The sequence below is a fragment of the Phytophthora cinnamomi genome (assembly GCF_018691715.1).
Source record: "Phytophthora cinnamomi strain GKB4 chromosome Unknown Contig9, whole genome shotgun sequence".
NCBI lineage: Eukaryota > Oomycota > Peronosporomycetes > Peronosporales > Peronosporaceae > Phytophthora > Phytophthora cinnamomi.
Window position 1 is genome coordinate 1,120,545 of NW_027150942.1, and position 26,833 is coordinate 1,147,377.

Consider the following 26,833-nt stretch of genomic DNA (forward strand, 5'->3'; position numbering starts at 1 on the left):
CAGTGCTCCAAGTGAATGTTGGATCAAGTTTTGGTGCTTCTATATATTGACGGGGGACACAGGCAGCGCCCGTCCTTAGGACGTGGACTGCGCTACAATCTAGCTGAGGTTGGCGTATTTGCCCTTCTTGCTCTTCTTGTTCTTCTTGCGGTCGCTCTCCCCGTCGGCCGAGCGCTTGTTGTGCTTGTGCTCCTTCTTCGACTCCTTGGGGTCCTTGGACTCCTTCTTGGACTTGTTCTGCTTCTTGCTCTTCACCTGCACGACAGCGCCGCCGTTCTCGGCCTGAGCAAGCGCAGCATCCCAGTCGGCATCGTCGCCGCGCACGGCATACTTCATCAGGTTGAGACTGTCCAGAAGCTTCTGCTGCTGCTTGGCCTTCTCGGCCTGGGCGCCCTCGCGCATCTCCTCGTCCAGCGTCGTTTCTGTGGGAGTCATGGCCTGCGACTGCGCAGCCACCTCCTCCAGCTTCTTGCTGTTGGCGCTTTCCTCCTCCAGCTGCTTCTCCATGAGCTGCTCAATCTGGCCAAGGAACTTCCGCACAGCCTTGTTGAACAGCGCCAAGAGCTGGTTAGACGGCACATTCAGCTCCTGCTGGATCACGTCCACCGACTGGTGCTGCAGGCCAAGACTTACGAGGATCGCTCGCTGCAGGTACGACAGCGACATCTGCGGAAGACGCTGCAAGAAGTACAGGCGCGCAAGAGATGGCACCAGGTCGACGATCATGTGGTAGTCCACCATATTCTTCGCGTACGACTTCAGACGCTTGGCATCGTACGGCGTCAGTACCATTGCCAACTCGGCAGGCCTGATCTCGCCGGTGGCACTGCGGTGTAGAGTGATCTGCATTTCCTTGTCGTTTGAAGTAGAGTTCGATGGGGCAGCCTCGTCGCTTAGCAGGCCCAGCGCGAGCGCACACGGGAACTTGGAGAAGTCGTAGCTCAGCAGCGATGTGAATCGGCGGCGCGAGTCAGCCACGAACTCGTCCAGCCAACCATCGGCGGGAGCCGCAGGCAGGTCATCGCAACGCAACGAGCGCAGCATAATAGCCGTGTGCTCTCCCGTGAGGTCGTTGGCTGTCTGTCGAATGTAAACCGAGCGGAACTTAGCGCGAGACCAGAAGTTGTGCAACGGTAGCGTAAGACCGAACGAGGTACCGAACCAGTGCAAGCGCTCACACGGACGCTCGTCCAGTGGCAGCAACAGAGGCGGCAGTGTCTTGCGTGGTTTGATCTTTTCCTTACGGAGCTTTGACTTCTTCTCTTCCTCATCATCGTCTTCACTTTCAGGCTTATCCTCTTCCTCCTTGTCTTCTGACTCCGCACCAGCAACATCGCTGGTAATTTCACCCTGGTAATACTTCGTGAGCAGTTCAATGGCGCGAGAACCGTATCCCATACCAGTCACGTCGGGGTGCGTCGCAATACGCACCACACGCGCACCCGAGAGAGCTGCAAACTCCGAATCCTGGAACTGCTGGGCCACAGTCCAGGGGATAAGGTCTCCTGACGCGCGCTGACCACGCGCAAGTTGAGCCTTCACTGACGCCTTTGAAATCTCACCCTCCAAAGCCACCTGCACAACGCAGAGAACATCCGGGAGCTGGCCAGCATTGCCTTGAGCCTCGGCACCGGGTCCAAGCAGGGCGAATACGTGGTGGGCTGGCGCGTCAGACAGCAACTGCAGGTCGTTCGGCGTGTTCTTGTAATGCGACGACACATACAGCGCCATGATGCGCTGCAGAAAGCTCTCCGAGAGCTTGTGGTATGAGAACAGTGAATCGCGGTTGACATAGTAGAGCTCACAATCACGAGGGTGTGGCGTGCCAGCCACCAAGCGGTGGGATGCGTTGGTCGCATCCAAACACAGTAGAGCATTCAACCAGCGCTCAACAGGGTCATTGGGAGCGTAACGAATGGGCGTCTCCAGGGCTACTTCACGAAGCACACGCGCCGACGAAGACGCGCTTCCAGCTGCCGCGGCATGGGCAGCATTGCTAGCTGCTTGCCAACGCTCTTCGTGCAGCTTCTGCTCACCTTTACGACGCTTCTGATCGCCGTGAATGCTCGCAGCAGCGCGTGCAGCAGCCTCTCCTGCACTACCCTGCTGCTCGCGAAGCTTTTGGAGAAGCTTCAGCGACAACGAGCGTCCAGTGCCTTCGTAACCGTTAATGGTAGACGACATGAACACCAGATAGGGCCCCAGCAAGTTCTTAACGACAGGAAGCGGGATAGCAGCAGCCTCATCAATTGCCACAAGCTCTGCCTGCGCCAGTTTCTCGTGGTGAGTGGGCTGGATATACTGGATCGTCTGGCGGTGCTCGCGGAAAATGTTGACACGGACAACAGCGTGGTTAAACTCCGGGTTGGTACTCTGCACAATTTCGTAGTCCAGGTGTTCCTTGTACTTGAGCGCATCGAAACCCTTGAACACGAAGTCAAAGACGGTCTTGAGGTTTTCGGGCGTGGGCGCCGTCACGAAGATGTTGCTGTATCCGTAGGCCACAGCGCCTGCCAACGCCATTCCCAGGGCAGCCGACTTACCGCGACCACGTCCTGCAGTCAGAGCCACTGTGGAGCGTAGTGTCTTCTCCGACACAGCCTCCACGAAGGTGAGAATGGCCTTGGCCTGATCCAGCGTGCGTGCCTGCTCCACGAGTGCGCCGACCGGCTGCGTCTCACGCAGTGACGTCTTCAGCTCCTGCAGTTCCAGTTCGTCCTTAGTGAGCTCCGTGGCGGGGTCGCGCGGCGGCAGCGGCTCAATCTTGCGCGTGTGCTTGGAGATCGGCAGCACGTTGAGCTCGTCATCTAGCACGACGCAGCGCTCGCACGAGGCCAGCGACAGGATGAAGCGCTCGTTGAAGCGCGCTACCACGTCCTGGTGCGACTCGGTACGGAAGCGCGCGTGCACATCCATGCTCATGGTGTAGAGCTGCTTGAGGCTGTCCATGGTGCGCAGCAGCAGCACGACGACGCCGCCACCCTCGACGGTCTCGATGGTGCGTGCCATGATGTTGGGCGTGACGGCCTCGAAGTCCTGCAGCACGCACATGCCGTAGGTGCTACCCAGCACCTTGTGCGTCTCTTTGTAGTAGCACCAGCGGATGTCGGTGGAAGCGATGAAGAGCTCAAACGGGTCGTCCTTGCTGGGGTCGTACAGGCCGCGCTGCTGCTGCTTCTTGATCTGGCGCATGCGCTTCTGGCGGTGCGTGGAGAAGCCCAGCTCCTTCTTGTAGCACCAGAGCACGCGCGGGCGCGCCTTGACGGCCGCCTTGGACAGGATGTAGTGCAGGTTCATGACCTGGTCCTTGCCATGGTCGCCCACGAGCACCACGAAGGAGCGGAAGTTCTCCTGGATGCAGTTCTCCAGCAGCGTCCGCACGCGCGCGTCTACTTTCTTCTTCACCATGGCGAGCGGCGGTCGGTCGGGTCGACGATGTGGTTGTGGTGGCAAAGGCTGCTATTCAAAGCATTGGCTGGCAGCAATGTGCTGACACATCTTTTCGGGACAAAGCAGATGACAGACTCTTGTCCCGAAAAGATGGTGGTTAAACATTTTACATGTTGGTCTGGTGAATTTTCATTCGAATGCTGCGTTTTCTTGGTATGTGTAAATAGTAAATGTCATTTTTGCAGGCAAAAAGCCTAGAGGTCCACCTCGACGCTCTCGAAATGCTGTGGGTCCTGCACCAGCCCAACCGCCAGCTCGTCTTCGGACGGGTCGTCGGCCTGGCACAAGTCTTCGAGGCCCAGACGCCCGCCTTCGTCGAACTGGCGTAGAAGGAAGCGCTTGCGCTCCGAGTCGTGATTGCGGTGATCTGAAACATCGCCCTCGTCCAGGATCTCGGCCTGCAAAATCTCCTCCAGTACGTCCTCGAGCGTCACTATCCCCAGCAACGTGTGCATATCGCCAGTCTACAGTAAAAAAAAAAAAACGAACACACCCCAGTTAGCAAAACACAATACAATATGCGTCTGCGTGCCCCCAATCACCCCTACCGCGTCGACAGTCTGCGGTTGCTTCACCAGGACCAAGTGCGCGCTTTCGGATTTAAACGTGTGCAGTAGTGCGCTCAGCCTACAGTCTGGGGCCACAGAACGAGTCGTTCGACCGAAGATCTGGAAAAAGCTCGAGAGAAGAGTGTTTTCCTAAGACAGCACGCACTACATTGGTATTTGGGAGCAAAAGGTCAAAGAGCACGATGGATACGAACCTTCGGATCCACGAAGATGAGGTCCTTGACGTGGATGGTCCCGATGATGTCATTCACGGACACGCTGTGGACGAGTATGCGCGAAAACCCACTTGCAAGAATACTGTGAATAAGCACGCGATCCAGCACCGCGGAAATAGGAGCCATGAAGACTTGGTTGGCGGGGGTCATGATGCTCCTGGCAGTTTTGTTTCCGAACGTCATGGCACCGCGAATGATACTGCCTTCGTCCTTGTCAATCATTTGCTGCTTCTCGTGAATATCGATGATCTCTGCCAGCTACATGAGGGGCAAAAACGCTTAAATACCACCCAACAGCAAGCAACCCGTTCAAACACGCACCTGTCTCCTCGTGAAAACCGTGCCAATGTCTTCTCCTAGAGTCGCATCCAGCACCATGCTCACGGGTTTCGCAAAAATGTAAAAGAGTACAATCAAGACGCGCACGAACGGGACCACCTTGCCACCGATCACTGCAAGTATCAAAAGGTTGCAAGTTAGACCATCACGACCATAGTAAATTCCACTTCTCCGTACCAAGCGCGTATCTGGAGCAGAGAGCCTGCGGGACGATCTCGCCAAAAATCAAGATGAGCACCGTCGACGCAATAAACCCGAGCAGTCCTATGATAAAGCAACCAGGGTCAGCAGCATTACACTCCCCCACCCACCCCTGCAGAGCACGTTGAGGCTCGTACCGCTGGTGAGGTCGGCCGTGATGATGGAGGTCAGCACGTTCACGGCTACGTTCCCCAGCAGCAGCGTCGTGAGCAACAGGTTTCCATTCCGGCGCAGCGGGATCACCTTCTTGGCGGCCTCGCTGTTCATCCGCTCCTTCTCCGTGGCGTGCTCGTCCTCGCCCGCAGCCACGACGATCTCCAGGCCGATGAGGTCCAGCGACATGAGGCCGAGCCCCAGTCCAGCGAACATGGCGGACAGCGCCAGTAGCAGCACCAGCGCCCCCACCTGCAGCGCAATGTCTTCGCTGCTGAGGTCCGCGTGCTCCTTGTCGCCGCCGAAGCCTCCTCCGTTCGCCGCCGCAGACTGCAGTCGCGCCGCCACAACCATCGCGGCGCAGGCGATGCCACGCCTCGCACCCTTGGGCGTCATGCTCCGCTGCTTCGTTTCCGACGTATGGACGGCAATCGACGGCACAAGCGAGAGCTATAAATAGCCTAGTCGCGAAAGGTCGTGTGTGCGCCACACGAGAGTCGCAGGGGTATCTTGCTTGAGATCAGCATGGGCATCAAGGTCGCGTGGCCGCTGCTGGTGTCGGCGTGGGTGTCGCCTTTGGGGGGCGGCGTCACTGGCGCGCTGCGTTTTGCGACAGTGAGCTGTTCCGCGTTGCGGTTGAGGAAAGAGACTGAGACTTACTCGACCCATGCTGTGTCTGCGTAGTATGAATCGCTGGACGAGGTCCTGGGAGGCGAGGGCCGTCTGTTGACAGCCGTCCAGCTGGAGACGTCCCCAGGGGCGGCGCTCACGGACGGAGCTGCGGTGTGGAGCAAGGAGTTTTACCAGCTCTTGGTGAGAGGTGGGCACTGGACAGGGTCTTGCGTTTGATATTGACTTCTGCGATGGCGTATTATGCTGTTGCGCTAGATTTCATGTCAACACGGCACGTTGCAGGTGGATCGGGAGGTGAAGCGGAGTCTGGTGGACACGGCTTTCTTGTGTGTGGATGGCGACCCCCAATTAATTCGCTCGATCGGGGTCCTTACGACACCACAGGAGGCGCAGCAAATCCTGTCCTCGATCGTCTACCAGCCCGACGCAAACTATGACAGCGGGATGTGGGACGACCCAATGTGTATCACACAGAGAGGTGGCAATGAAATTATTCGCATGCAGCTCTTGCCGGTGATTGTAGATGCCCCTAGTCCCTCGAAGGGTATGTGTGTTGCAGCTGATATGGCCGATGACCTCACTTTCGAGGCGGAAGGTGGCAGCACACACGAAAAGAAGATCTCTGTAGTGAGTGTGAATGATCCACCAAAAACTGAGCGAGAACGACGCTCAAACGTGCCGGTACTCTCAAGAAGGTCATGTGTTGGCCTTACAACCAGTGAACAGGAAGATGCTGCGGTAAGCTCAACTACTCTCCAACAGAAATTTGACGATCCCCCGGATATGTTGGTACGAGAAGCTATTATGGCTTTCGAAGACACGGACATGCTACTTGGTGGAGAGGTAAACTTGGATGCATTTGTGGATCTTAAAGCCGGCTCAACCATTAGTGTAAGTGTTCCCAATGGGGTGGTTTACTCAGTGGGCGACGGCGTACACATAGACCCGAGCAGCAAACAACAAATTAGCACAAACGACGTAGAGCATCTGCGTTCAGTCTTGTCGAATTTGCGCTATATCCCCAACCCAAACTTCAACGGTATCGATGAGATTGATTTTAACGCTCGGGGCGAAACTGCTACTCTCTACATTTACGTCCAGGCTGAAAATGACCCGCCTAAACTTGAATTCGAGTCGGATGAGATGAAGGATTGGTATAAGTATCCGCGCATGTTTCTCCCTTCTTTCCAGGTAGAAGACCCAGACAGCGATCAAATCTTTCAAGTTGATATCCACGTTGAAAATGGAACTCTCTTCGTGGAGCAAATGTCTACTCGAGCGTTTGACGGTATCTCTGTGGAATTCAACGCTTCACTTTCGTCACTGCGGCTGACATCAGGGTTATCCCGGTTAAACACCCTTTTCCTGCAGCGTTTAGTGGAGGTTGTGCCAAAGTCTTGTTTAAAGGGAACTACTCCAATTTCTTGCACAGCAATAATCGAGCTGTGTGTCAATGATGGCTCCATCAGTTATTGCGAAATGATAAACTTGCCTGAACAGGATGCGTTTTACCGTGTTACCGTCTCTAGTTGGGCCAAGTCCTTGAATGTCACAGCAGAGAGCTCACTGAACATATCCGAGGCTTTTAAGATACACCAAAGATTTGACGTCATGTACGAGTTGTTGCTTCGTGTTCATGTATCATCTGGGTTTTGTCGGATTGGGGTGCCAAACTGTGGTGCACTACGTGACTTCTATAGTCCGAGCGAGCTACAACCCTCGAATCTACTCGGTGGAATGACCAAAATCATTTATGCGGGGGATGCTGATTGCTTGAACAAAGTGCTGGCATCTATTCAATTACAGAGCTCACACGTCTCTAATACCACAGTTGTTATCAAGGCTGAACTCCTTACAGCGCAAATGCGCCTTCTAGCCAGCGAAAGCATAAGTGTGGTCATCATTGACAAACCTACGCTCATTCGAATCAGCGCCGTGCGAATAAATGGTGACGAGCCCTGGTTAGTCGGAATTGACAACTACACTAACTTGACTTCACTGGTAAATATCTCAATCGTTGCGGGCCCAGAAGCTATCGTCGACGGCACCATACTAGAGTTGGAAGTGTTCTGCCAAAATTGTCTGTGGAAATATCGCTCCTTCGTGCCACAAGTTTCATACGAACACGCTCAAATCCCTAATTCTAAACTCAAGTTCCTGGGATTATATGAATCATTGCGCAAGGTGATTGCCATTTTGCAGCTCTCAGTTAACTATAACAGTGCAGATGCTGAAGTTATTCACTTGCAGATGTCACTTGCGTCTCCGCTCTCAGAACGGGTATGGGGGTATGATTGGAATAGCAGTACAGAAATTTCGATTCCATTTACCCTCTACGCTTCTAACCTTTTGTGGGAAGCACAACGGAATCTACAGTTCGTACAAGCACCCAATGATACTGTTGACTTAAGTGGCGTCAAACTCATAGGAAAGGATGAAACCCCCTCCCTTAATCTGACTATTCTACTGGATTGCACTCTCGGCCAAGCGAAGGTGAGTCTACCGAGGGCGAATCCGACGTTTCTGGAACTCCCATGTGATCCGAATCAACCTCCTATAAGCCTAACCATGCAGAGATCTCAAGTGAACGACGTAATGCAGTCAACACTAGTAAAGGTGGTACCCAGTGAAAGGAGCTTGCTGGTGCAGCTCCACCTTGCTGCTGTCGAAACAGCGCAAATAGGTGTTGTAGACGAAGCATTCATTGACCTTGAATTTCGCGTTTCACGTCAGCTATCTGAAACAAGATTCGCGCTGCGCAACGAATCTAGAGCTATACAAGTTGATGAGGAGAAACTTCAATCGATTGGGGAAATTTTGACCGTAACGGGAAACCCAAATGAACCAACGTGGTTTCGTATGCTAGCGCATGTAACCCATGGACGATTATCTGTTCCGATTGCCGTCTGCTGCGTGGAGATCCGCGAGACCGAACATGAAAATGAAGTTGATATCATTGGGACCGCATTAGCACTGGAACGTGCAATCGCTGTCGTGCAATTTCAAGGCCATGAACAATATTCCGGGAAAGATTTGCTTGAGATGACATTTGCAAGTTTTCCCACAAATCCCGACCACCCGAACACCTCATTAGTCGTGGCAATCGATATCGTTGCTGTAAACCACGCGTCAAATAAGATAATGCTGACTTCCGTGAATGATATTGACTCGTTGGCTGCATACGATGCGGCGGTAATCCCTAGTTGGAGCCAACCATCAGATCTGGAAGCACTGGATACGGTAACAAACGATGAACATGTCGCGAGTTTTCTCAGCTCTGTTGCTCCAGACACAAGTTCAATTCGGACAGAACGTGATAGTTTCATCGCCCTGAAGACGACGTTACTGCCACTAATACACATAGAAGGATCCATCGAAGGTAAGTCAGACTTGTATACAAGCGAGTAAATGAGTTTTAAAAGCTGACAAGTGCGCTTTTCATTAGGTCCGTTGTCGTCGCAATACTGGGAAATCATCACCCTAGCGCTCAGTGTTGGGATGGAATGGAGTATCTCGGGAGTTTCTATTCGCGATAGTAGCGGGGAAGCATTTGTCAGTGATGATGACCTAACTTTGGAGATTGATGCTGATATTGGAACTATCCACTTTGCTGCATGCGATGGTTTGGAGATATCGGAGGGCTCAGACGATATGTTTACACGAACGATAACTGTCATTGGTAAATTGGAACTGTTAAATGCTGCATTGCTCACCCTCCGCTATCTGTGTAGTTCATGCTGCAATCGGCAGGATACGGTCACTTTTCAAGTCAGCAACCCACTCGCACCACCACCCGAGATCTCGCACAAACGAGTGATTAAAATTGATCAGCTGCATGACGTGCCTGTTCCACACGTTATCACAAATGCAAGCTTGTATTACAGCACAGAAGATGAAGCGTTCCAATTCCCAAATCTTACCCTTCGCTTTGCCGACAATAACGACAGCCCTCATGAAGAAACGCCGACGCTATATCAACTAGATATACAAGTAAGCTACGGAGATATTTTCTTAGTGAACGCTGACGACTCGCCTCGTGATGGACGCATGTTGAAACTAGAAGGTACCGTGATCAATCTGGAGCGCAACTTGACTAGAATGATATACTTGCCGCCTCAAAACTGGAACGAGGAACAGTTCCCTGGAGGGCACATCGTGAAATGGAAGTTCACAGTTTCGTACGAAAATGAGTCTGTCGAGACTTTTGCGGACATCGTGATAACGCCGCGAGTTGATATCCCTGTTATCACTGTTCCTCAATCCGTTCTCGACCCATCCCATTACATGAGCGACTATCTGTCCGTGTTGAGACTGGAATGTTTGCCTCTAGTGTGTGACGAAGACACTCCTATGCAGCTGGACGGATTTTTCGTGCGTGCTGCTGATGCGACGAAAAGAGCGTTATTGATTACAGATCTACTCGTGCTTAGTATGTCAGTTACTCATGGAGTTCTTACCCTCGGAGACCCATTACGTTCTAACTGCATCAGTCAGCTCATGGGACCCCAGTCATGGAGGCGCGTATCGTTTAGCGCGAACGCAGAATGTATTAACAGAATCCTGTCAGGAATGACGTACGTCGGTGAACCCAATTTCAGTGGAGCTGACCAGCTCAAGATCCGGGTTGAATATGCACGGAAACTGAATGCTGCCGTTGACGAGGTTACTGTTCCTATCATTGTGGTAGAGCTCAATGATGCGCCGTACATTGAGGCAAGATCGGTGTTTTACGAAGCTGTGGAAGACATCCCACTCGTGATAGAAGGTTTGTACTTGCGGGATCCCGACGCGAATGAAGAAAATCTTCGTGTTGTGATGGAAACTAGTTGTGGACAGCTTACCCTGCTGAGGTCCATCGGAATTAATCAAACAGTTCAGACGATGGAGAATGGGGCCATGCGTCTTACACTCGAAGGAACTTTGTGGAGCCTCAACGCCGCGATCGCATCTGTGGTTTATACTTCAGCAAAAGACTGGAACAGCTTACAGTTTCATTCTGCTGGTGGGTTGAACGGGTTCGACACGATTACGATCAATTCATCCGACTTATCTTCGTTCAACGCATCAAGCATATCGGTGCTATTTCTTTATGTGGACGCTGATGTAGATCCAGTTGTGATCGATACCCCATCGAACGTATTAACAAGTATATATGCCGATGATCCACCTGGAACGCTCCGAGGAGATGAAGATACATGGATCGGTATTAATGGTTTGGTGTTTTCCAGCGTAGATGACACCTCGCAGATGACGCTTGTGCTTTCCTTGTCGGTGGTTCATGGAATCCTCTCTTTGTCGCAACTCCGTGGTATTACGTTTCTCGAGGGGACTGATGATCTTGCCTACACAGTGAAAATCAAGGGCACATTTCTCAATGTGAACGAGTGCGTGGCTGGCCTGCGCTATATCGCACACGAGAATTATTACGGGAAAGACACGTTAATTGTCGTTGCCTACGCGGTCGACCAGTACACGGAACAGCAGACCCCGTCGTCTTTGATTAGCGTTGCTATAACCGTTGACCCCGTGAATGACGCGCCACTATGGAACACTGGTTCATCCATTACGCGTGAGATCCAGCAAGGTCGCTCTGCAAGGATTGCAGGGGTATATTTTGGTGATGTTGATGTTGCAGTTCTTGACTGCACCGTTGAATCGTGTATGATGGATCTGATCGTCGAGGCCAGCCAAGGCTTCGTGACTCTTTCGAATCAGTCGTCTACTTCTTTTTCCAATGACATGACTATAAAGAAAATTGCGTATGTCGTAGTTTCGGGGACACCTGACGAACTAAATACAATGCTTTCAAAGATGACTTTCGAGTTCGATGCACCAGAGTACTATCGCGCAGATAACCCTGGCCGCATCGATATTAAGCTGCAGCTGACAGTTGACGACAGAGGAACATTTGGTCGGGGCGGACCTCAAATCAGCACAACGACAGTGGTGTTCAGCCCAGTCACGTGGACTCAGCATGAATTATCAATACTCGCGCCCGAGGACGTGTTGGAAATGGAAGAAGACACAACATTTTATTTCAACGGAGATCTCCAGTTGATCGACTTGGACTCGGCACGGTCGTTCTATAATCTCCTAGAACTAACAATCGATTGCACGGGCGGAGCGTTTGCTCTGAGTGACCATACCACAGGGATTCAAGTGTTGCGAAATGAGTCGGGTGGTGACGTCGTGGTTCGAGGCTATTTTGCACAGCTGAATGCGGCATTGAATGGGAGCTCGTACATACCTGCAACGAACTGGTACGGTTCGGAAAAGCTGTCGTTGTCCGTTGTAGAGTTAAATCATCTTGAAAAAAGTAGCAGCGTTGCTATTGGCACTGTCTTCCTGTTTGTTGCCCCTGTTTGCGACGAACCAGAATGGAAAAGTCAACAACGTGCCGATGAATCACTTTCGATGAAAGAAGACGGATACATGCTGATCGATTCTATATCACTGGCAAGCCCCGACTTAGGCGATGAGCAACATGAAGTCAAGGTTTTGATTAGCGTCAATCATGGTGGTATCATGCTATCAATGATGAAAGGCCTTTTCGTTGAACAAGCAGTATATAGCACTTCGGAGGGTAGGCTAGTTGCTCAGCACATTCCGCCAGGAAACACATATCCTCGAGCGCGTTTATTTTTCGAAGAGTTAGTATTCCGGGGCCGAGTAAGTGACATCAATTCGGCTTTGAAAGGCATGATATTCAAGCCCTGGCTAGATTACAATTCGGATGGGTGGCCAATCGAGGAAATATCTTTTATTGCTACGAGCTCGTGTGGTGATATCGAGGGCAGCAACAAGTCTTCCAGCAGTGCAATTGCAATCGCCGTCGATGCGGTTAACGACCCTCCTGTCCTGATTTCGAAACATTTTCAACTCGTTTCGTTGCCATATTCACTTCGTGCTTTGAATGCTATTTCATCAGACTCATTTATCGAAGCTGTAGAAAATTTACCGCAGCGGTTGGAGCCTATGGAACTGTATGACCCCGATTATGAACTCCGTGAAGGCGATCTCCGACTTCTCGTGAATATTTCGTGTATTCACTGCATTATAACGTCAATGACTTTATCCGAGCATCAACCAAGTGACGATCTGATAATCCTTACGAGTAGCTGGGGGAGTCGTGACGGCACTCAACTAGTTGTGCATGGAGGCCTTTCGTCCTTGAACAGCAATCTGCTCAGTCAGCTGACGTTTCAGGGGGCAGATAACTTCAACGGAATCGCCTTCGTACTTATTGAAATATCCGATTTGGGAAACTACGGAGAAGGTGGCGAACAGCACACTCTGTTTGCGTTAGGGGTTGACATTGCAGCTGTAAACGATATTCCCCAAATTCATTTCCCCCAATTCCAGTCGCAGGAGCCCGTTCTGCAGCTCGACGAAGACGCTTCAGTCCTGATAGTTGGTGCGCCTGCTCTTTCTTCAGTTTCCGAAAGTGGACGGCGACAAACACTGGAGTGGTCTCTCATGAGTACCAACCTGATTGGAAATGAGTCTACTACGCGATTGTACAGCTTGAGTAACTTCTTGGGGTCGAGCGGAATCGCAGTCTCGTTTCTTGTGTCATATAATAGTGGTCTGCTTTTCAGTGGTCAGGACCCTGATCTCGGGGAGGAGATTTGGTATAGCGATGGCACAGCAGCCGGCACAAATTTACTCAAGGACATTTTCCCTGGCTGCGGTGGTTCCAGCCCGTCATATTTAACACCTTTCTCCTTGGACAATCGTGTGTATTTTGCTGCGGAAGGCCCCCATTTGTCGTGGTTAGTTAAGGATGTATATCGAGACGAATGCCAGAGTTTTCGACAAAGTTCACTTGATCCGGATATTTACTATACTGTGGCAGCACTGAATGTTTGGGATCCCGAGGAGGTACGTTCACCACTTAATACAGTTGCGTCGTTATTAAAAAAGCTCGTACTGACTGTTTGCATGGTTATCTAATGCATTCGATGGACAGACGTACGATTGTCCCCTAGGGTATCGCTGGATGTCGACCTCCCAAGCTCAGCAGGTGTTTCTTGGAACGATCGACCTGGAAGGGCACAACGAGGAACCTCTCACTTACTTCGATCAGTGTGGGTGGCGTGGGTATGCGTGGGGAGGCCAAATACGAAAGTATTTCCGCTTTTCAGATTCCAAAGTAAGCACACAGCTGTCGAGGAAACATTTTATATTGCGAGCCTAACGCTTTTGTCCTTTTCTACAGTTTACAGGGGCATATAAACATGCTGGCTTTCGAGACTCGTATCGACTGGACACTGGCTTCCAAACGGATTCATTTGCTGGTATTGTGTGCTATCGCGAATCTCCATCCTACCGGGTTTCATGGGGGACACAACTGTGGGCAACCGATGGCACTGCTGATGGTACTCAACGCGTTGCCCGAATATCGACAGACCCCGAGGGCTCAAAACCTTCATATTTTGTCGAGCTGAACCAGCGACTGTACTTCCAAGCAACCTCCCCCGAGTTTGGCGCCGAATTGTGGTCGACCGACGGTACCGGAGCTGGCACCTACCTGGTTGCAGATGTTGAGTCTGGGTTGCGCAGTTCTACGCCACAATATCTTACTGTATTTGACTCGCGAGTCTACTTTTCTGCAGAAACACAAGATTACGGTCGGGAGCTTTGGTTTTCAGACGGTGATCCACGGTTCGAGTTCAATAGTAATCAACACGCGACAGTCGGGACGGGGTTGCTTCTAGATATTTGTGTTGGAGCCTCGTCTTCCTTTCCTCAGCATTTCGCGGTACTGACTTCATCGTTACTGTTCCAAGCGGATGACTGTGTTCACGGACCTGAACTCTGGTCGACGGACGGATCTCATTCAGGGACTACTCTCGTTCTAGACATTTACAAAGGATCGGCCGGGTCGTTTCCACGATACTTGACATCATTCGCCGGGAAAGTCTACTTCCAGGCAGACGATGGTATTCACGAGTCGGAGCTGTGGGTCACAGACGGAACTTCTAGTGGAACCGTAATGCTACTCGACATCGCGCCTGGGGTACAGGGGGGCGCACCCAGTTTCTTGACAGTACTTTACACGACAAATGCTCCATCGGGTATGCTTGTCTTCGCAGCGCAAGCAGAACAAGATCGCTTCACAGAATTCTGGCAGTCGGACGGAACTAGCGTTGGGACTACCAAGCTGTTTCCGCAGTCTCGCGAAATCGTGGAACTCAACGTAGATTCTCTCAATCTCCAGCTAGCAGAAAACACGCTTGTGGCCATTTCATCCCAGCCGGATAGGTTCTTCTATCTTGGTCGAGAAAACGGCCTAGGGATCGACTTCCAACGTGATGCAGCTGATCGCCTCAGTGCGCTGTATGCTGAAGACGTTGCCAATACGAGGTCCATAACGTTGCAGGTTGGTGAATTAATGGTAGACGAGCAAAATCTGACGCTATCGTTGAATTGCTCGAAGGGCTGGTTGAGTCTGGGACAGCAGTGTGGCGACATGACCGTAAGTATGAATGGAACTCCTGATCAGAAGAAGGCTGCAGTTCTCGAACTGGAAGGACCCTTGGGTGCATTGAATTGCGCAGTGGAGAAGCTAACGTACCATTCCAAGCCGCAGGAGAATGGCTGGGATGATATATATGTAACACTTAGCCAAGGTGTTTCGTCCGGTCAACGTGAAGGGGCTAGTGCCGCGAGTTTCGCTGATAACACGGAACGCGACAGCAGCTACACAGTATCAAAGCGCATGCTAGTCGAAATCCGTGCCATCAACGATCCCCCGTCAATTAATATGGCCTCAACGTTCTATGCTCCTCTGCGGCAGTGGGTGGCCCTTGCAGGAATTGAAATCGCTGACCCGGACTCAGCAGAAGGCATGCTATATGTGAACATTGCGGTGTACAATGGAAGGCTCCGGGCAACATTACCGTATCAAATAAGTGCCGACGGGCCAACAGCACTTCATCCAACTGCCAACGGAGACATCGCACAGGTGCTTGAGTTTGCGACCACATTGGAGCAGGCAAAAAATGTATTCAGCCGTCTGGAGTACAGCTGCGACGATCGCTACGCCTGCTCCAACTCCCAACGCGACTATCTGACAGTCCAAGTCGACGACAACGGATTCTCTGGGGCGGGCGGGCCTCAGGTGGCCACGAAGACTGCTCAGATCATCATAACACCTTGATCTGATTGAACCGAATGACAGTAACTGCAACTAGTACACGTTGATAGATGAGCAGCACACGTGGTCATTGTATAGCTCTTGACTCGTCCAAAACATGCTCGTGCTGTGCACCGAGAGCTCTCAGTCTAGCTCACGTTGGGCTCGGTAGACGTCCCTGCTGCTTCTTCCACCAACTCGAGTGCATTTTCCACAAAAAATGTCCTATCAAAAGCCGATTCCTCCAGCACGCCATCTTCGTAGCTAGCCTTATACGTCGTAAGCAGCTGCTCGTCGTTTTTGCGGGCTAGTGACTTCAGCACCTTGAGCGCCTTCTCGTCTTCGAAAAGGCCCTCCTTCTGTAGCTTGTTCAGCATACGCAGGACGTCACTTGATGCGGCACTCGCAGTGGGCGGGGATGCAGACGAAGTAGCAGCAACTTCAGCATCGACCACTGGCTCGGCAGTTGTCGGTTCAACGTAGCCTTCAAACAAAAGAGCCAGCATCAGTACACAAAATACAACAGCGGGCATAAGCACTACATCTGGACATCATGTACCTTCAATACAGCGCGGGTTCTCCTTCAGCACCTGCAGGAAGGGCTCAATCTCCGCCTCAGTGGGCACAATAATAGCCAGAGGCTGGCCAGGAGCGACGCTGCTGGCCCCCTCGTCCACCACTGCCAATGGCAAACAACAGACACAGACACAGACGTCAGTCGACGCAGCAAATCCGACAGAACCCGCCGAGTCCGCCACTCACGCAGTCGCGCGATGACTCCCTCGTCTCCAGACTCGAGTTGGAAGCACAGATCCGGTGTGTCAATCTGCAACACAGCAGCAGGTCAGTCTCCACAGCGCCAGTGTCAGAGCGCGAGTGTTTGCCTGAGCGCCGTCCAGCAGCAGCAGCGTCTCGTACCTCGCACATGTGCGTGCCGTCCGTCACGGCGGCGCCCTCCCGCACGTACCACTTGGTGAGCGTCGTGTCTCCGGCGCCGCTGCCCACCTCCTAGCAAATACATAGATAGAGTCCCTGTCAGCCGTCCAGATCTCCCGCAACGCCCAAGCGCTGGACGCTGCGCCTGCCACTCACCTTGAAGTCCAGGTCGGGCATGCGGAACTTGATGTGCGAGGGCAGCGCCACCTCCTCCTTGTCGCTCGGCGGCTCTGTGCCCGTGGAGAATGGAGCGAAGGGTTGCAGCGCGTGCGCCTGCGAGCGTCCGACCGCCAGCGCCGCGCGTCGTCGCCCGTGCGCCGCCAGAGCACGCGTCGCCAGCCGCATCATCACGCTCGTGTCCTGGATGCCGCAATAATGGATGCACAGCCAGCTTTGTACGGCATACAGTAACCAAGATGAAAGCGGTCGTGGCAGTTGTGTAATTTCTCTGCGCCAAGTTTTCGATAATTACAACAACATGACCATGATTAACCGGTCCGGCGCTTCTGAACCGCGTGTTGAACCGGCGGGCGCCTCAGGCTCGGCGGCCACCACCAATCGCCGCCCAAGCTACCCACCTTGTGCAGGCGACTATCATTGGAATTCTCCGCGAGAAACGAAAGGAAGAAGCATGAGGTGCGTGTGTGACCGGCGTGGTATGGCAGGTCCCGCGCACAGTGAGCGAGTAAGTGAGTAGGCGATTGACTCGGTCGTGTCTGTAATGTCCAGCAACTGCAGCATTGAAAACGCCACCACGCTGAACCTGTCCCTCCGCCTGCGCGGTGGTGGTAAGGTCCACGGTTCGCTGGCACGTGCCGGTAAGGTGAAGGGCCAGACCCCCAAGGTCCCCAAGCAGGAGGACTCGAAGAAGGCGCTGACGGGCCGCGCTAAGAAGCGCTGGCAGTACAACCGCCGCTTCGTGAACGTCGTGGCGGGCATGGGCGGCAAGAAGCTGGGCCCCAACTCGAACGCCGCCAAGCAGTAAGCAGGCAGCCAGTAGGCTGGACAGGAAGTCGACGTGAGCGACAGCAGAACAGGCGGACCGCGACGACGCGTGCAATGGATTGGACGCGTGGCCACGACGCAGGTTCAGCTCCCCGCTCTTGACTCTCTCCATCTCTCGACTGTCGGCATCGTCGCCTCCTCCCCTTCTCCGGTGGCGGGCGGTGGTGGTGGTGGTGCTGTCTTCTCTTCTGTGGCGCTTAGCGATCCAGTCATCTCGGTGGCGGTCGTTGGCGTAGATTCCTCGAGGGCTTCGCAGCCCTCGATGCTCTCGCATATTCCAAAATCAAGCATATGTTAAATCCAACGCTGCCTCCGCTTCGCCCGGGTCCGGTGTCGCTTTCGTTTTCTCGCAATTTCCGAGTCTTATGCATCGCGTTTTCGTTGTTGTCGTCGCCGATGTTGATGCTGTATCGTGTGCTCGTCCTTCAACATGCTAGGTTCGCGCGGATAATCTTCATGGAAGTCTTCTATTGAAGCAGGTGATCTGCGCGTCAATCGCATCCGTTGTTATGAGCTGGCGTTACTCAAGTGATGCATGCGATCATGAGCTTGCAGTGTCTAAAAATGTGGGTAGATGTTGCATGCAGCAGCCAAGCTGCCTTCGTGCAGCAAGAACCAACGTAGCTCATGTACAGCGATGACTCAGCAGCGTCCGAGGTGGAGTCTGATGTGGAGGAAACTTACGGCGATGGCGGCAGTGAGGTTGCCAGCGAGATCGCTGAGAGCGTCGATGTGCGGGAACCGGCGACCGCATTGAAGCAGCAACTCAAGCAACAGACTCTGGCAAAGCCTTCGGTCTCCGATGCCTACGAGGAAGACGAAGATGGATACAGCGTCGACTTTGAAGACGACTTCGAAGAGGACGAGGAGGAGACACCTACCCCCCAGTTGCCACCTCCAGCCCCAATTGTCAAGGCTCTATCGCCAACTCGCTCGGCCATCAGCACCACGCACCGCTCAGCAGTACAGTCCGATGATGCATCAGCTCACGAGTACGAGTACGACGAAGCCTCCTTTGAGGAAGAAAGCCGCCGCTCACAGAGTCAGCGGAGCTTGAGCCCAAGCAACCGTGTGGTGAACCTCTCAGTACGCGCTGCGTCTCCTTCGTTCCGACCAACGCCAGCCCAAGAGAGCGGCAATGATCTACCAGGGGATAACTTTGTGCTTCCTACCGAGGTTCTCATTCCTGCACCAGTACCCCCAAGACCCACTGCGACAGCTCTTGCGTCCGTCGCTGAAGAAGAAGCTGAGGTCATCGCTACTATGCAGAGCAAACATTTTTCATTGCTGCTGCGCAAAGTGGAGAGCAAGTTTGAAGACGAGGTTGAAGAGCTGCGAGAAAAGAACGCATTGCTCATGTGGAAGGAGCGAGAGCTAAAGGCATCGCTGCGCCGAGCCAAGGAAGAGCTCACTATGCGCAAGGCACGTATCGAAAAAAAGCGTCGGCGAGCTGCTGACCGACGACGTGAACACGAACGAGCAGCGGAACGTGTGCAGCAGGAGCTGGCAGCAGCACACGCATCCATCTCAGATCGTGAACGCCGGATCGAGGAGCTACAGCATGAATTTGCACTTATGCGCGAGGTGCTGCAGAATATCGAGCGGGAAAAGCATGAGGCGGAAGGGCGCAACTTGGTCCTTGCCGAGAAGTTACAAGCAGCACTGGGAGACTTTCATCAGTTGACATGCAGCTTCGAAGATGCTGTAAATGCCAAACTGGCCTGTGAGCAGCGGATCGAGGAGCTGAAAGGTTTACACCGTGTACAGCTCGAAGTATTAGAGCACAAATGTCAAGTGGATGTTGAAGCTGCTCGTCGGGCACTTAAAGACGAGGTTGCGGCACGCACTGCCGAGCGCAAAACGCTGCCTGAAATCCACCAACGCATTGTCGAAGCCGAGAAAGAGCGCTTCGAAAAGCTGGAGGCTGCGCTGCATAAGCAGATGCGCGAGTTGGAGTCACGAGCAGCGCAGGAAGCTTTGACTCATGCTGCAGAGTTAACTCGAGCAACTGAGGCTAAACACCAGGCCGAACAACGCGCGGAACGACGGATACAGGACGAGGTTGACCGGGTACGTTTCCACAATGCTAGCCCTCACGAAATAATCGTCCAGCTCTATCTGACGTGTTTGATTCGTCCTGTTGTATCCTCAGATTGCGCGGGAGCGTGAGGCTGTAGACGAGCAACGACGCGAGCTCTTGGCGTCGGTGGCTCGCACAAACGCGCGCTTCGATGAAGAGCGGGGCAAGATGGAGGCCAGCAGCTGCGAGCTGGATGCTCGGCGTTCAGAGCTTGCAGACGAGCGCGCTGAGCTGGGGGCCCGCATTGGATACATCGAGCAGCGCACGCGGCGCCTGGAAGAGGACGAGGCGCTGGTCGAGAGACGGCGCACGGAGCTTGCCGCCATTGGTCGCGAGACGCTGGAGCGGTCGCATGCTCTGGCCCGTCGCGCGCAGGAGTTCGCTGACGCCACCGCCGAGCGCGAGAAGCTGCGCACGCTCGTGAAGGTTCTGACGGAGCGCTCGGAGCGGAGCGAGCAGCGCGTGGTCATGCTGGAGCAGGACCGCGAGAAGCTCGAGGCCGCGACGCAGGCGCTGCAGCAGGAGCGGCTGCTGGTGGCCAAGCAGCGCATGCAGTCGCGCTACTTCCTGGACGGCGCGCGCAAGCTCGAGAGCATGCTGCACCAGAAGCACTGCGTGCTGGAGGCGGCGGACAAGCGGCAGCCGCAGCCCAAGGCCGCGCTCTACGCGAACAACCAACTCGAGCACCGGCAAAGCGCACGTTGAAGTCAATTTTACTTGAATTTAGTATGGACACACTTAGCCAATGAATGATGCCTTCTTCGCCGTCTCGTCGTCACTCTCCTCTGCTGCGGATTCCTCCAGTGCGAGCAGACGCCCCCGCGCCTGGGCCTGCGCACGCATCGCCATCCGTCTCGACGCTTCGAGTGGCAGGGGAGCATGTGGCTGCTGAGCCTGAGCCTGGGCTGCTGCCTGTGCGTGTGCTGCTGCTGTTGCTGCTGCTTCGCCGGCCTCTTCGACGAGGGCAAGGTCTCACCGCTGCCGGTCCCCATCAGGCGGCCCGCTGCGAGGACTTCTCGCCCGAGTCGCCGCGCACGCGCGACAGGATCCCGTTAAAGAACGGCCGGAAGCCGCCGCCCGCGCTGCTGCCGCTGGGCTCCTCCTTGTCCATGCTGGCGCGGATGACTGTGGACGCGGTCGACTGCTCGAACGGACTCTCCGAGATGCGCTCCACGGTCGGCAGCTGCAGCCCCAGCGGCGGCCGCTGCTGCTGCTGCGCCTCCTGGGTGTCGCTAGCTACTGGTGCCGCTGGTTTGGTCTCCATATCTTCCTGTTCGTCTGCCTCCATGTCCACGTCTGCAGTCTCCCCCGTCTCCAGGCGCTGCATCTTCACGGGGGGCCACGGCGTCGTCGGGTCTTCTGGACGCTCACGCGCCGCAGCTTCTGCTGCGTGAGCGGCTGTTGCTGCTGGAATCTCGTGAACCGAGTCGCGCAAGTATCCAATGTCAACGGGGTTGTGTTTGTAGTTCGACAAGCGCTGCGCCGTGATAGCGGCAGCCGCCACCACACTAGCAGCGGATATGGATGGCCTCGCGCCTCCCGATGGCGTCGTAGCTGTGCTATTTGCTGCAGATCCAGGCGTGGAGGGCCCCGAGCCAAACCCAAAGCCGCGTGGAGTGAGATTGTTTGCGATGTACGATCGTGGAGTATTGCTTTCGTTGAAGAAGGCGCCGCCGGGGGTGCGTGCTCCGCGCGCGTGACTGTGTGCCTGCCCGCGAGCATCATAGACTGACCGAGTGGAAGTTGTCGATCGCATGGAGAGATTAGACTGAGCTGACGCGTCCGAAAAAGCTGACGGGGTGCGCGGGCCGCCGCCATTGCCCATGTAAAGATCCATCAGGTTCATCTCGTTGTGCGCGATCGTGCTGCTGGACGTAACGGAGGAAGTAGATATATCCGACATGTTTCCATCATCATGCCCACCAGCCTTCTGTACACCCATGTTGCACACTGAGCAGATGCGAACGTTCTTGAGCGTAGTGCCGGGAACCTCCACAGACTTGAACACGCTGCATTTACCACAAATGACCTCGCCACAGCTCCGGCAGTGATGGCGCGGACGGAACGTACCGAAAGTCCGGCTGCACACAGCACAATGGAGACGCTCGTGGTTAGGCACCCATTGCCGCTTGTCGACGAAGGTGCACGCATTCATCTGCTGCTTGTCAATGATCCGGCGAATTTGCACGATGCTGTTCACCAGTTGTGACTCAGCTGTCTTGAAAGCCCACTGCGAGGGGAAGTAGCCTCCAGGATCGAACCGCGCCACGTGATGTACTCGCACTACATTCGGCTCGGCGCGATCAGTACGGTACATGTACCCAGCGAGGATCTTTGCTCGCACGAGTCCATGTGAATTCTCAAGCGACGGGCACTCGTTGATCTCGATCGAGTTGAGGATGCGAATGTACATCTCGTTGCCGAACGAGTCCACGATCTTGTCCTGCACCTCGAGGCAGCAGTAGTCTCGATGCGACACAATGGGCGTGGGCGTCTTGACCGCGTACCACTTGATGCCGATATACCTGAAGGGCGTGAGCGGCGTGCGCGGCACAATCGTGAACAGCACGGCGGCGTCCATCACGGCGGGGTTGAGCTTCTTCATGAGTCTCCTGAACAGCGCGTCGTCATGCGCCGCATAGGCGCGTCCGACCTGCTCCAGCGAGGCGTTGAGTTCGCCCTTGCAGCCCACCTCGGCGATGTTGGACTTGTATGCGTTCGGGCCACGCATTTGGCCGAAGTTGCGGTAGATGGCAACGCCCTTCTTCTCGCGCATAGGGATCCAGCTATTCTTGTGGCAGTCGCTCAGCGCGAAGACCTTGCGGATGGAGCTCTCCGCGAACTCGATGTACTGGCGCCGCATATCCTCGGACACGTGCACATTGGTGTTGAAGAAGCCCCTGGGCAGCGGCAGCGACGTCGACATGGCGGCCTCTGCACTGCGGTCTTAGGCTCGTAAAGGCGGAGTGGCGACGACGAAGCAGCCCAGGCGAAATCCGGCGCTTCGTGCCGTCGCGCGTCGAGCTGTCGTCTGGGGGTCGATGGAGCGTAACTGGCGACGATCTCGTCACTCGGGCCAGACGGCGATAGCCTGCCGGCGTCAGTTAATGTCGGCGTTCGCAGCCAGCTGGGCAACGAAGAGCGCGGCTGTGGCGCAGAGAGCCAAGTGGCCAATGTGGCGCACCGAGCCTGGCGGAGATTGATGGGACGGGGTGGTGCGTGAGACTCGGCCGAAAATTCGGCCAATCACGGTCGCCAGCCGCACCAGTCTGATTTGGACTGACTATACGCCGTCGATTGATGGAACACCGGCCGGTGCCGCCGCAAGGATGTCGAGGTTGCCCTTTGTGGACCACAAATTGTGGTTGGGCACAACAATACTTAGGCCCTTTTTGGTGGGTTGGGGTGACGCCCTCCCGGAGCGCTGACGGGCTTGATGCTCGCCGGTCGCTTTAAGGCAGTGCTTTCGAGCATTTGCCAGTCTCTAACAAGTCTATCCCTCACATCTACTCCCACAACACCCTCCCCGAGATCTCTCTCCCCCCGCCTCCTTCGCTTAGGTACGTTCAATGTGAACTCCATTGGTTCAGAGCGCAAGAAGCTCGACACCCTTCCTGCAGACCTCGCGGCGTACCGCGTCGACATTGCTGCCCTCCAAGAGACGAAGATATGCACCGAAGCCACGCAGTCCATCGGTAACTACTCTCTGATCACCCTGAAACGCACTAACCCCCACAACGGCGTCGGCTTTGTGGTTGCGCCTCACCTGCGCCGCTACGTCACCAGCGCGTGGGCCGTCTCCGACCGCATCGGTGTCCTCCAGCTACGGCTCCGAAGCGGACGCATGAACATCATCAACGCATACGCCCCGCACATGGGACGCAGCATCGAGGAAGCCAACCGCTTCTACGCTGACCTCGCTACGACACACAACAAGCTCCCCCGCCGCGACCTCACCTTCTTTGTCGGCGACTTCAACGCCAAACTGGGCCAACCTCGCGACGGCGAGCACTTCGTAGGCAACTGGGCCCGCGGATATCGCAACCGCAATGGGCACTTACTCGCTGCTTTCTGTGAATTACATGGACTAACTGCAATTAACACTTTCTTCCGCAAGCGTGCCAAGAATCTTACAACGTGGACGCAACGATGCGTCGGACACTGCATCTACAATCAAATCGACTACGTGCTCAGTCCGGCGTCCATCCTCAAGCTCTGCACGAATGCCCACGCATGGGGCGGTACCCTCACTAACTCCGATCACAAGCTAGTGACTGTTGACTTCAATCTTCGCGACGTCCCCCGACGCCGCTTCCAGACCCACGTCGCCCGCGACGAGGAAACACGCTTCGCACGCAGCCGACTCTACTACGATGAAGACGCCCGCACCGACTACCAATGCCACCTCGCCGCTGCACTCCAAGACGACGCCGAGACCCTGAGCACCGCTTCGCCCCAAGACCGCTGGGACCGCATTCTCCGACACGCCTACACGTCCGCAGAAGATTCCGTCGGCTACCAGCCTGCTATCAGCAAAGGCCGCTTCGCCGACCCGCAGTTAAAAACACTCTCCTACCTCCAGCAGCAGTTACGCCTAGAAATCTACAACAACACCAGTGCCGACGTTCGTCAGCTGCGCAAGACCCGGAACGAAATCCTCCATGCCATCAGAACCCGCTGCCTCGTTGCCTAGCGAACCAAGCCCTCGACCAGTAAGCAGAAGTGATCGAGTCACTCAGCACATCGAATCGCGACTACGAAGCTACACGTGCACTTTTTCGCAAGCTGAGCCCCCGCCAACACATCCGAGACAAACAAGGTAAACTAGATCTATCTACTAATCGAGCTAACCACCTAGTGCGAGAGCACTTTCGCTCTCTCTTTGTTGACCCATCCCGAGACGTAATCCGCCCCGACTCGGAGCGCCGACCGCTGCAGCTACCGATCGACCCAGCCGAGCTTGAACGCGCCTTCCGTCGGCTCAAGAACGGCCGCGCCGCCGGCCCAGACGCCGTATCAACAGAACTACTCAAGTATGGCGCTGATGCTCTCGCCCAACCGCTCGCTGAGCTCATTAATCAAGGATTCGCCACAGATCAACATATCCGGCTTGGTGCCGGCCTACTGATTGGCCTGCCCAAGCCGAACAAGCCTCGCGACGAGTGCTCCAGCCTCCGCCCAATCGTACTGCTCAACTGCGTTCGAAAAGCACTATCGGTCGTGGTACTTCGCCGGATTGCCGACAAAGTTGCAGGGTATCTCTCGCCACATCAGAGCGGCTTCCGCCCCGGTCGCAGCACCGCTGATGCCGTTTGGGCCCACCGCTGGATCGCTGCACGTGTCCAACGCTGTCGCTCCGATCTGGATCGACCACGCTGAACCCGTTCACAAGCAACATCGGCACGCCCCAGGGCGACTCACTTTCTCCTGTTCATTGTCTACCTAGAAGCTGCTCTACGCGATCTCGCCGACTCCCTCGACGTTGGCCGTGCATTCCTCGACGATATGATCGTCTACGCAGACGACGCAGACTTCGTGTGCCGCACCGTCGAAGCCACCGCCTTCATCCAAGACCAAGCCCCAGCGATCTTAGCTCGCTGGTCGCTGGCCATGAACTCGTCGAAGACCGAGCTGACGACGGTTGCTCGCGCATCAACCAGTACTCCTACTCGTCACGTCCGCGCCCAAGAGGAAGCATGGCGCAACACCAAGAAACTCGGTTCGCTTCTGGGCGATGCCGAAGACGTCTCGCGCCGTAAACAGCTCGCCCGTGCCGCCCTCAACCGAATGTGGACATTATGGCTGCGAACCTCGCAGACTTCCGAGCACACCAGAGTTCGCCTGTACAACAGCTACGTTTTGCCGATTTTGCTATACAACTGCGGTACGTGGGCGCTTACGAAGGGGGACGTGCTCGGCCTTGAGAACTTCCATCGCCGACTACTTCGCCAAGTATTCGGCGTCCGCTACCCTCGGCGGATCTCCAACACAGCGCTCTACAAGCGCTGTAACGCTCGACCTCTGCGCTACCGCATCACCAAGGCACGATGAGTACTCTTTGGACAGATTCTTCGCGGCTCGGATCGCAACCCAGCGTTCATGCAAATGGCTCGCTACTTCGACAGCTCTACTGAATGTGGCTGGCGAGGACGCCCCCGCACCACGCTACCAACGATCTTGGATCAAGACCTTCGCAATACCAAGCGAGGACGCCGGCTCCGCACCAAAACTGACCTTCTCACGCTTCGTACCCAAGCACAAAACACGACCGAGAGGAAGAAACTCGTGGGAGACATAATCGCATGGATGCCATGTGAGGACGACTTGACGTATGCGGATACTACACTATGCCGGAGACTAGCTAGTTTACATCTAGGCTCCCAGTAAGACAGATTGACGCGAAGACGTAATGCAACAATAACAACAACAACTTAGGCCCGTTCTCAACCGAGGCGGACGCATGCGTTTTCGGACACTTTGTGATTTGATTGGTTAACAGGACGTTACAAAAACGATACTGCACAACGCATGCGTCGACAAGCGCCAATCAATGCACTGCAGCATTTGCATACTCCCAGCATTAGCACTCTCCCTCACAGCACTCCCCCCTCACAACACTCCCCCCTCCTCTGACATGGCGCCGGTCCGGCTTCGACGTGCTTCTCCCCCGCGCTGCACCCCCACCGCAAGGCAGCGGCGTCGCTGGAAAGATGAAGATGAGCTGTGCGGCCTTCTGGTTTGTTTGGTAGCCATCAAGCGACACCAAGCAGCACGAAAAAAATATCCAACAGTTCGAGAACGGATTTCGTGGCGAGTACATGCTTCTACGCTACTAAGAGAGTCAGCTTTCATGAGATACTACTTGGACGATGACAGGCGCACTGGGTGCTCCGACGTTTAATTAAACTTGTTGTGGTGGGGGAGAAGCCTGCACGAGCTCTGGCGTAAGGTTGCGCGCCACCGGGGCTTGGTGGGTTGGGCCAGCTTCGCTCCCCATTGCCGGACGGGGATTCCTGATCAGTGCTTCAGATATTGTTGAGTCGTGAACCACACGTAGATCACACAGAGTAACAGTACAATGATTGGATAATATTGATCAAACACTGGGCCAATC

General features: G+C 54.6%; 7 protein-coding genes across 7 annotated transcripts; 3 read left to right on the plus strand and 4 right to left on the minus strand.

Annotated features, from left to right (window-relative positions):
• Positions 1-99: 99 nt before the first annotated feature.
• On the minus strand, positions 100-3,408 carry IUM83_16409 (N-acetyltransferase 10; the record flags this gene model as incomplete). Its single annotated transcript, XM_067941287.1, has 2 exons — positions 100-1,350; positions 1,432-3,408. The coding sequence occupies 2 exons, from the start codon at positions 3,406-3,408 to the stop codon at positions 100-102; spliced, it is 3,228 nt and encodes a 1,075-aa protein (XP_067798472.1).
• Positions 3,409-3,644: 236 nt separating this feature from the next.
• IUM83_16410 (Metal transporter) lies at positions 3,645-5,323 on the minus strand (the record flags this gene model as incomplete). The annotated part of the gene is made up of 6 exons (XM_067941288.1): positions 3,645-3,914; positions 3,999-4,148; positions 4,214-4,492; positions 4,556-4,686; positions 4,751-4,837; positions 4,912-5,323. The coding sequence occupies 6 exons, from the start codon at positions 5,321-5,323 to the stop codon at positions 3,645-3,647; spliced, it is 1,329 nt and encodes a 442-aa protein (XP_067798399.1).
• Positions 5,324-5,452: 129 nt separating this feature from the next.
• IUM83_16411 (uncharacterized protein) lies at positions 5,453-15,722 on the plus strand (the record flags this gene model as incomplete). The annotated part of the gene is made up of 9 exons (XM_067941289.1): positions 5,453-5,542; positions 5,612-5,740; positions 5,816-6,155; positions 8,871-8,939; positions 9,006-9,239; positions 13,416-13,441; positions 13,530-13,712; positions 13,779-13,857; positions 14,350-15,722. The coding sequence occupies 9 exons, from the start codon at positions 5,453-5,455 to the stop codon at positions 15,720-15,722; spliced, it is 2,523 nt and encodes an 840-aa protein (XP_067798400.1).
• Positions 15,723-15,847: 125 nt separating this feature from the next.
• Positions 15,848-16,982, minus strand: IUM83_16412 (Dihydrolipoamide s-acetyltransferase; the record flags this gene model as incomplete). Its single annotated transcript, XM_067941290.1, has 5 exons — positions 15,848-16,182; positions 16,258-16,377; positions 16,461-16,524; positions 16,617-16,706; positions 16,791-16,982. The coding sequence occupies 5 exons, from the start codon at positions 16,980-16,982 to the stop codon at positions 15,848-15,850; spliced, it is 801 nt and encodes a 266-aa protein (XP_067798398.1).
• Positions 16,983-17,265: 283 nt separating this feature from the next.
• Positions 17,266-17,619, plus strand: IUM83_16413 (40S ribosomal protein S30; the record flags this gene model as incomplete). The annotated part of the gene is made up of 2 exons (XM_067941291.1): positions 17,266-17,270; positions 17,364-17,619. The coding sequence occupies 2 exons, from the start codon at positions 17,266-17,268 to the stop codon at positions 17,617-17,619; spliced, it is 261 nt and encodes an 86-aa protein (XP_067798375.1).
• A 647-nt stretch (positions 17,620-18,266) lies between these two features.
• IUM83_16414 (40S ribosomal protein S30) lies at positions 18,267-20,424 on the plus strand (the record flags this gene model as incomplete). The annotated part of the gene is made up of 2 exons (XM_067941292.1): positions 18,267-19,709; positions 19,792-20,424. 2 exons carry the CDS (start codon positions 18,267-18,269, stop codon positions 20,422-20,424), a joined length of 2,076 nt encoding a protein of 691 aa, XP_067798401.1.
• A 286-nt stretch (positions 20,425-20,710) lies between these two features.
• Positions 20,711-22,645, minus strand: IUM83_16415 (1-phosphatidylinositol 3-phosphate 5-kinase; the record flags this gene model as incomplete). The annotated part of the gene is made up of 1 exon (XM_067941293.1): positions 20,711-22,645. One exon carries the CDS (start codon positions 22,643-22,645, stop codon positions 20,711-20,713), a length of 1,935 nt encoding a protein of 644 aa, XP_067798402.1.
• Between the last annotated feature and the right edge of the window lie 4,188 nt (positions 22,646-26,833).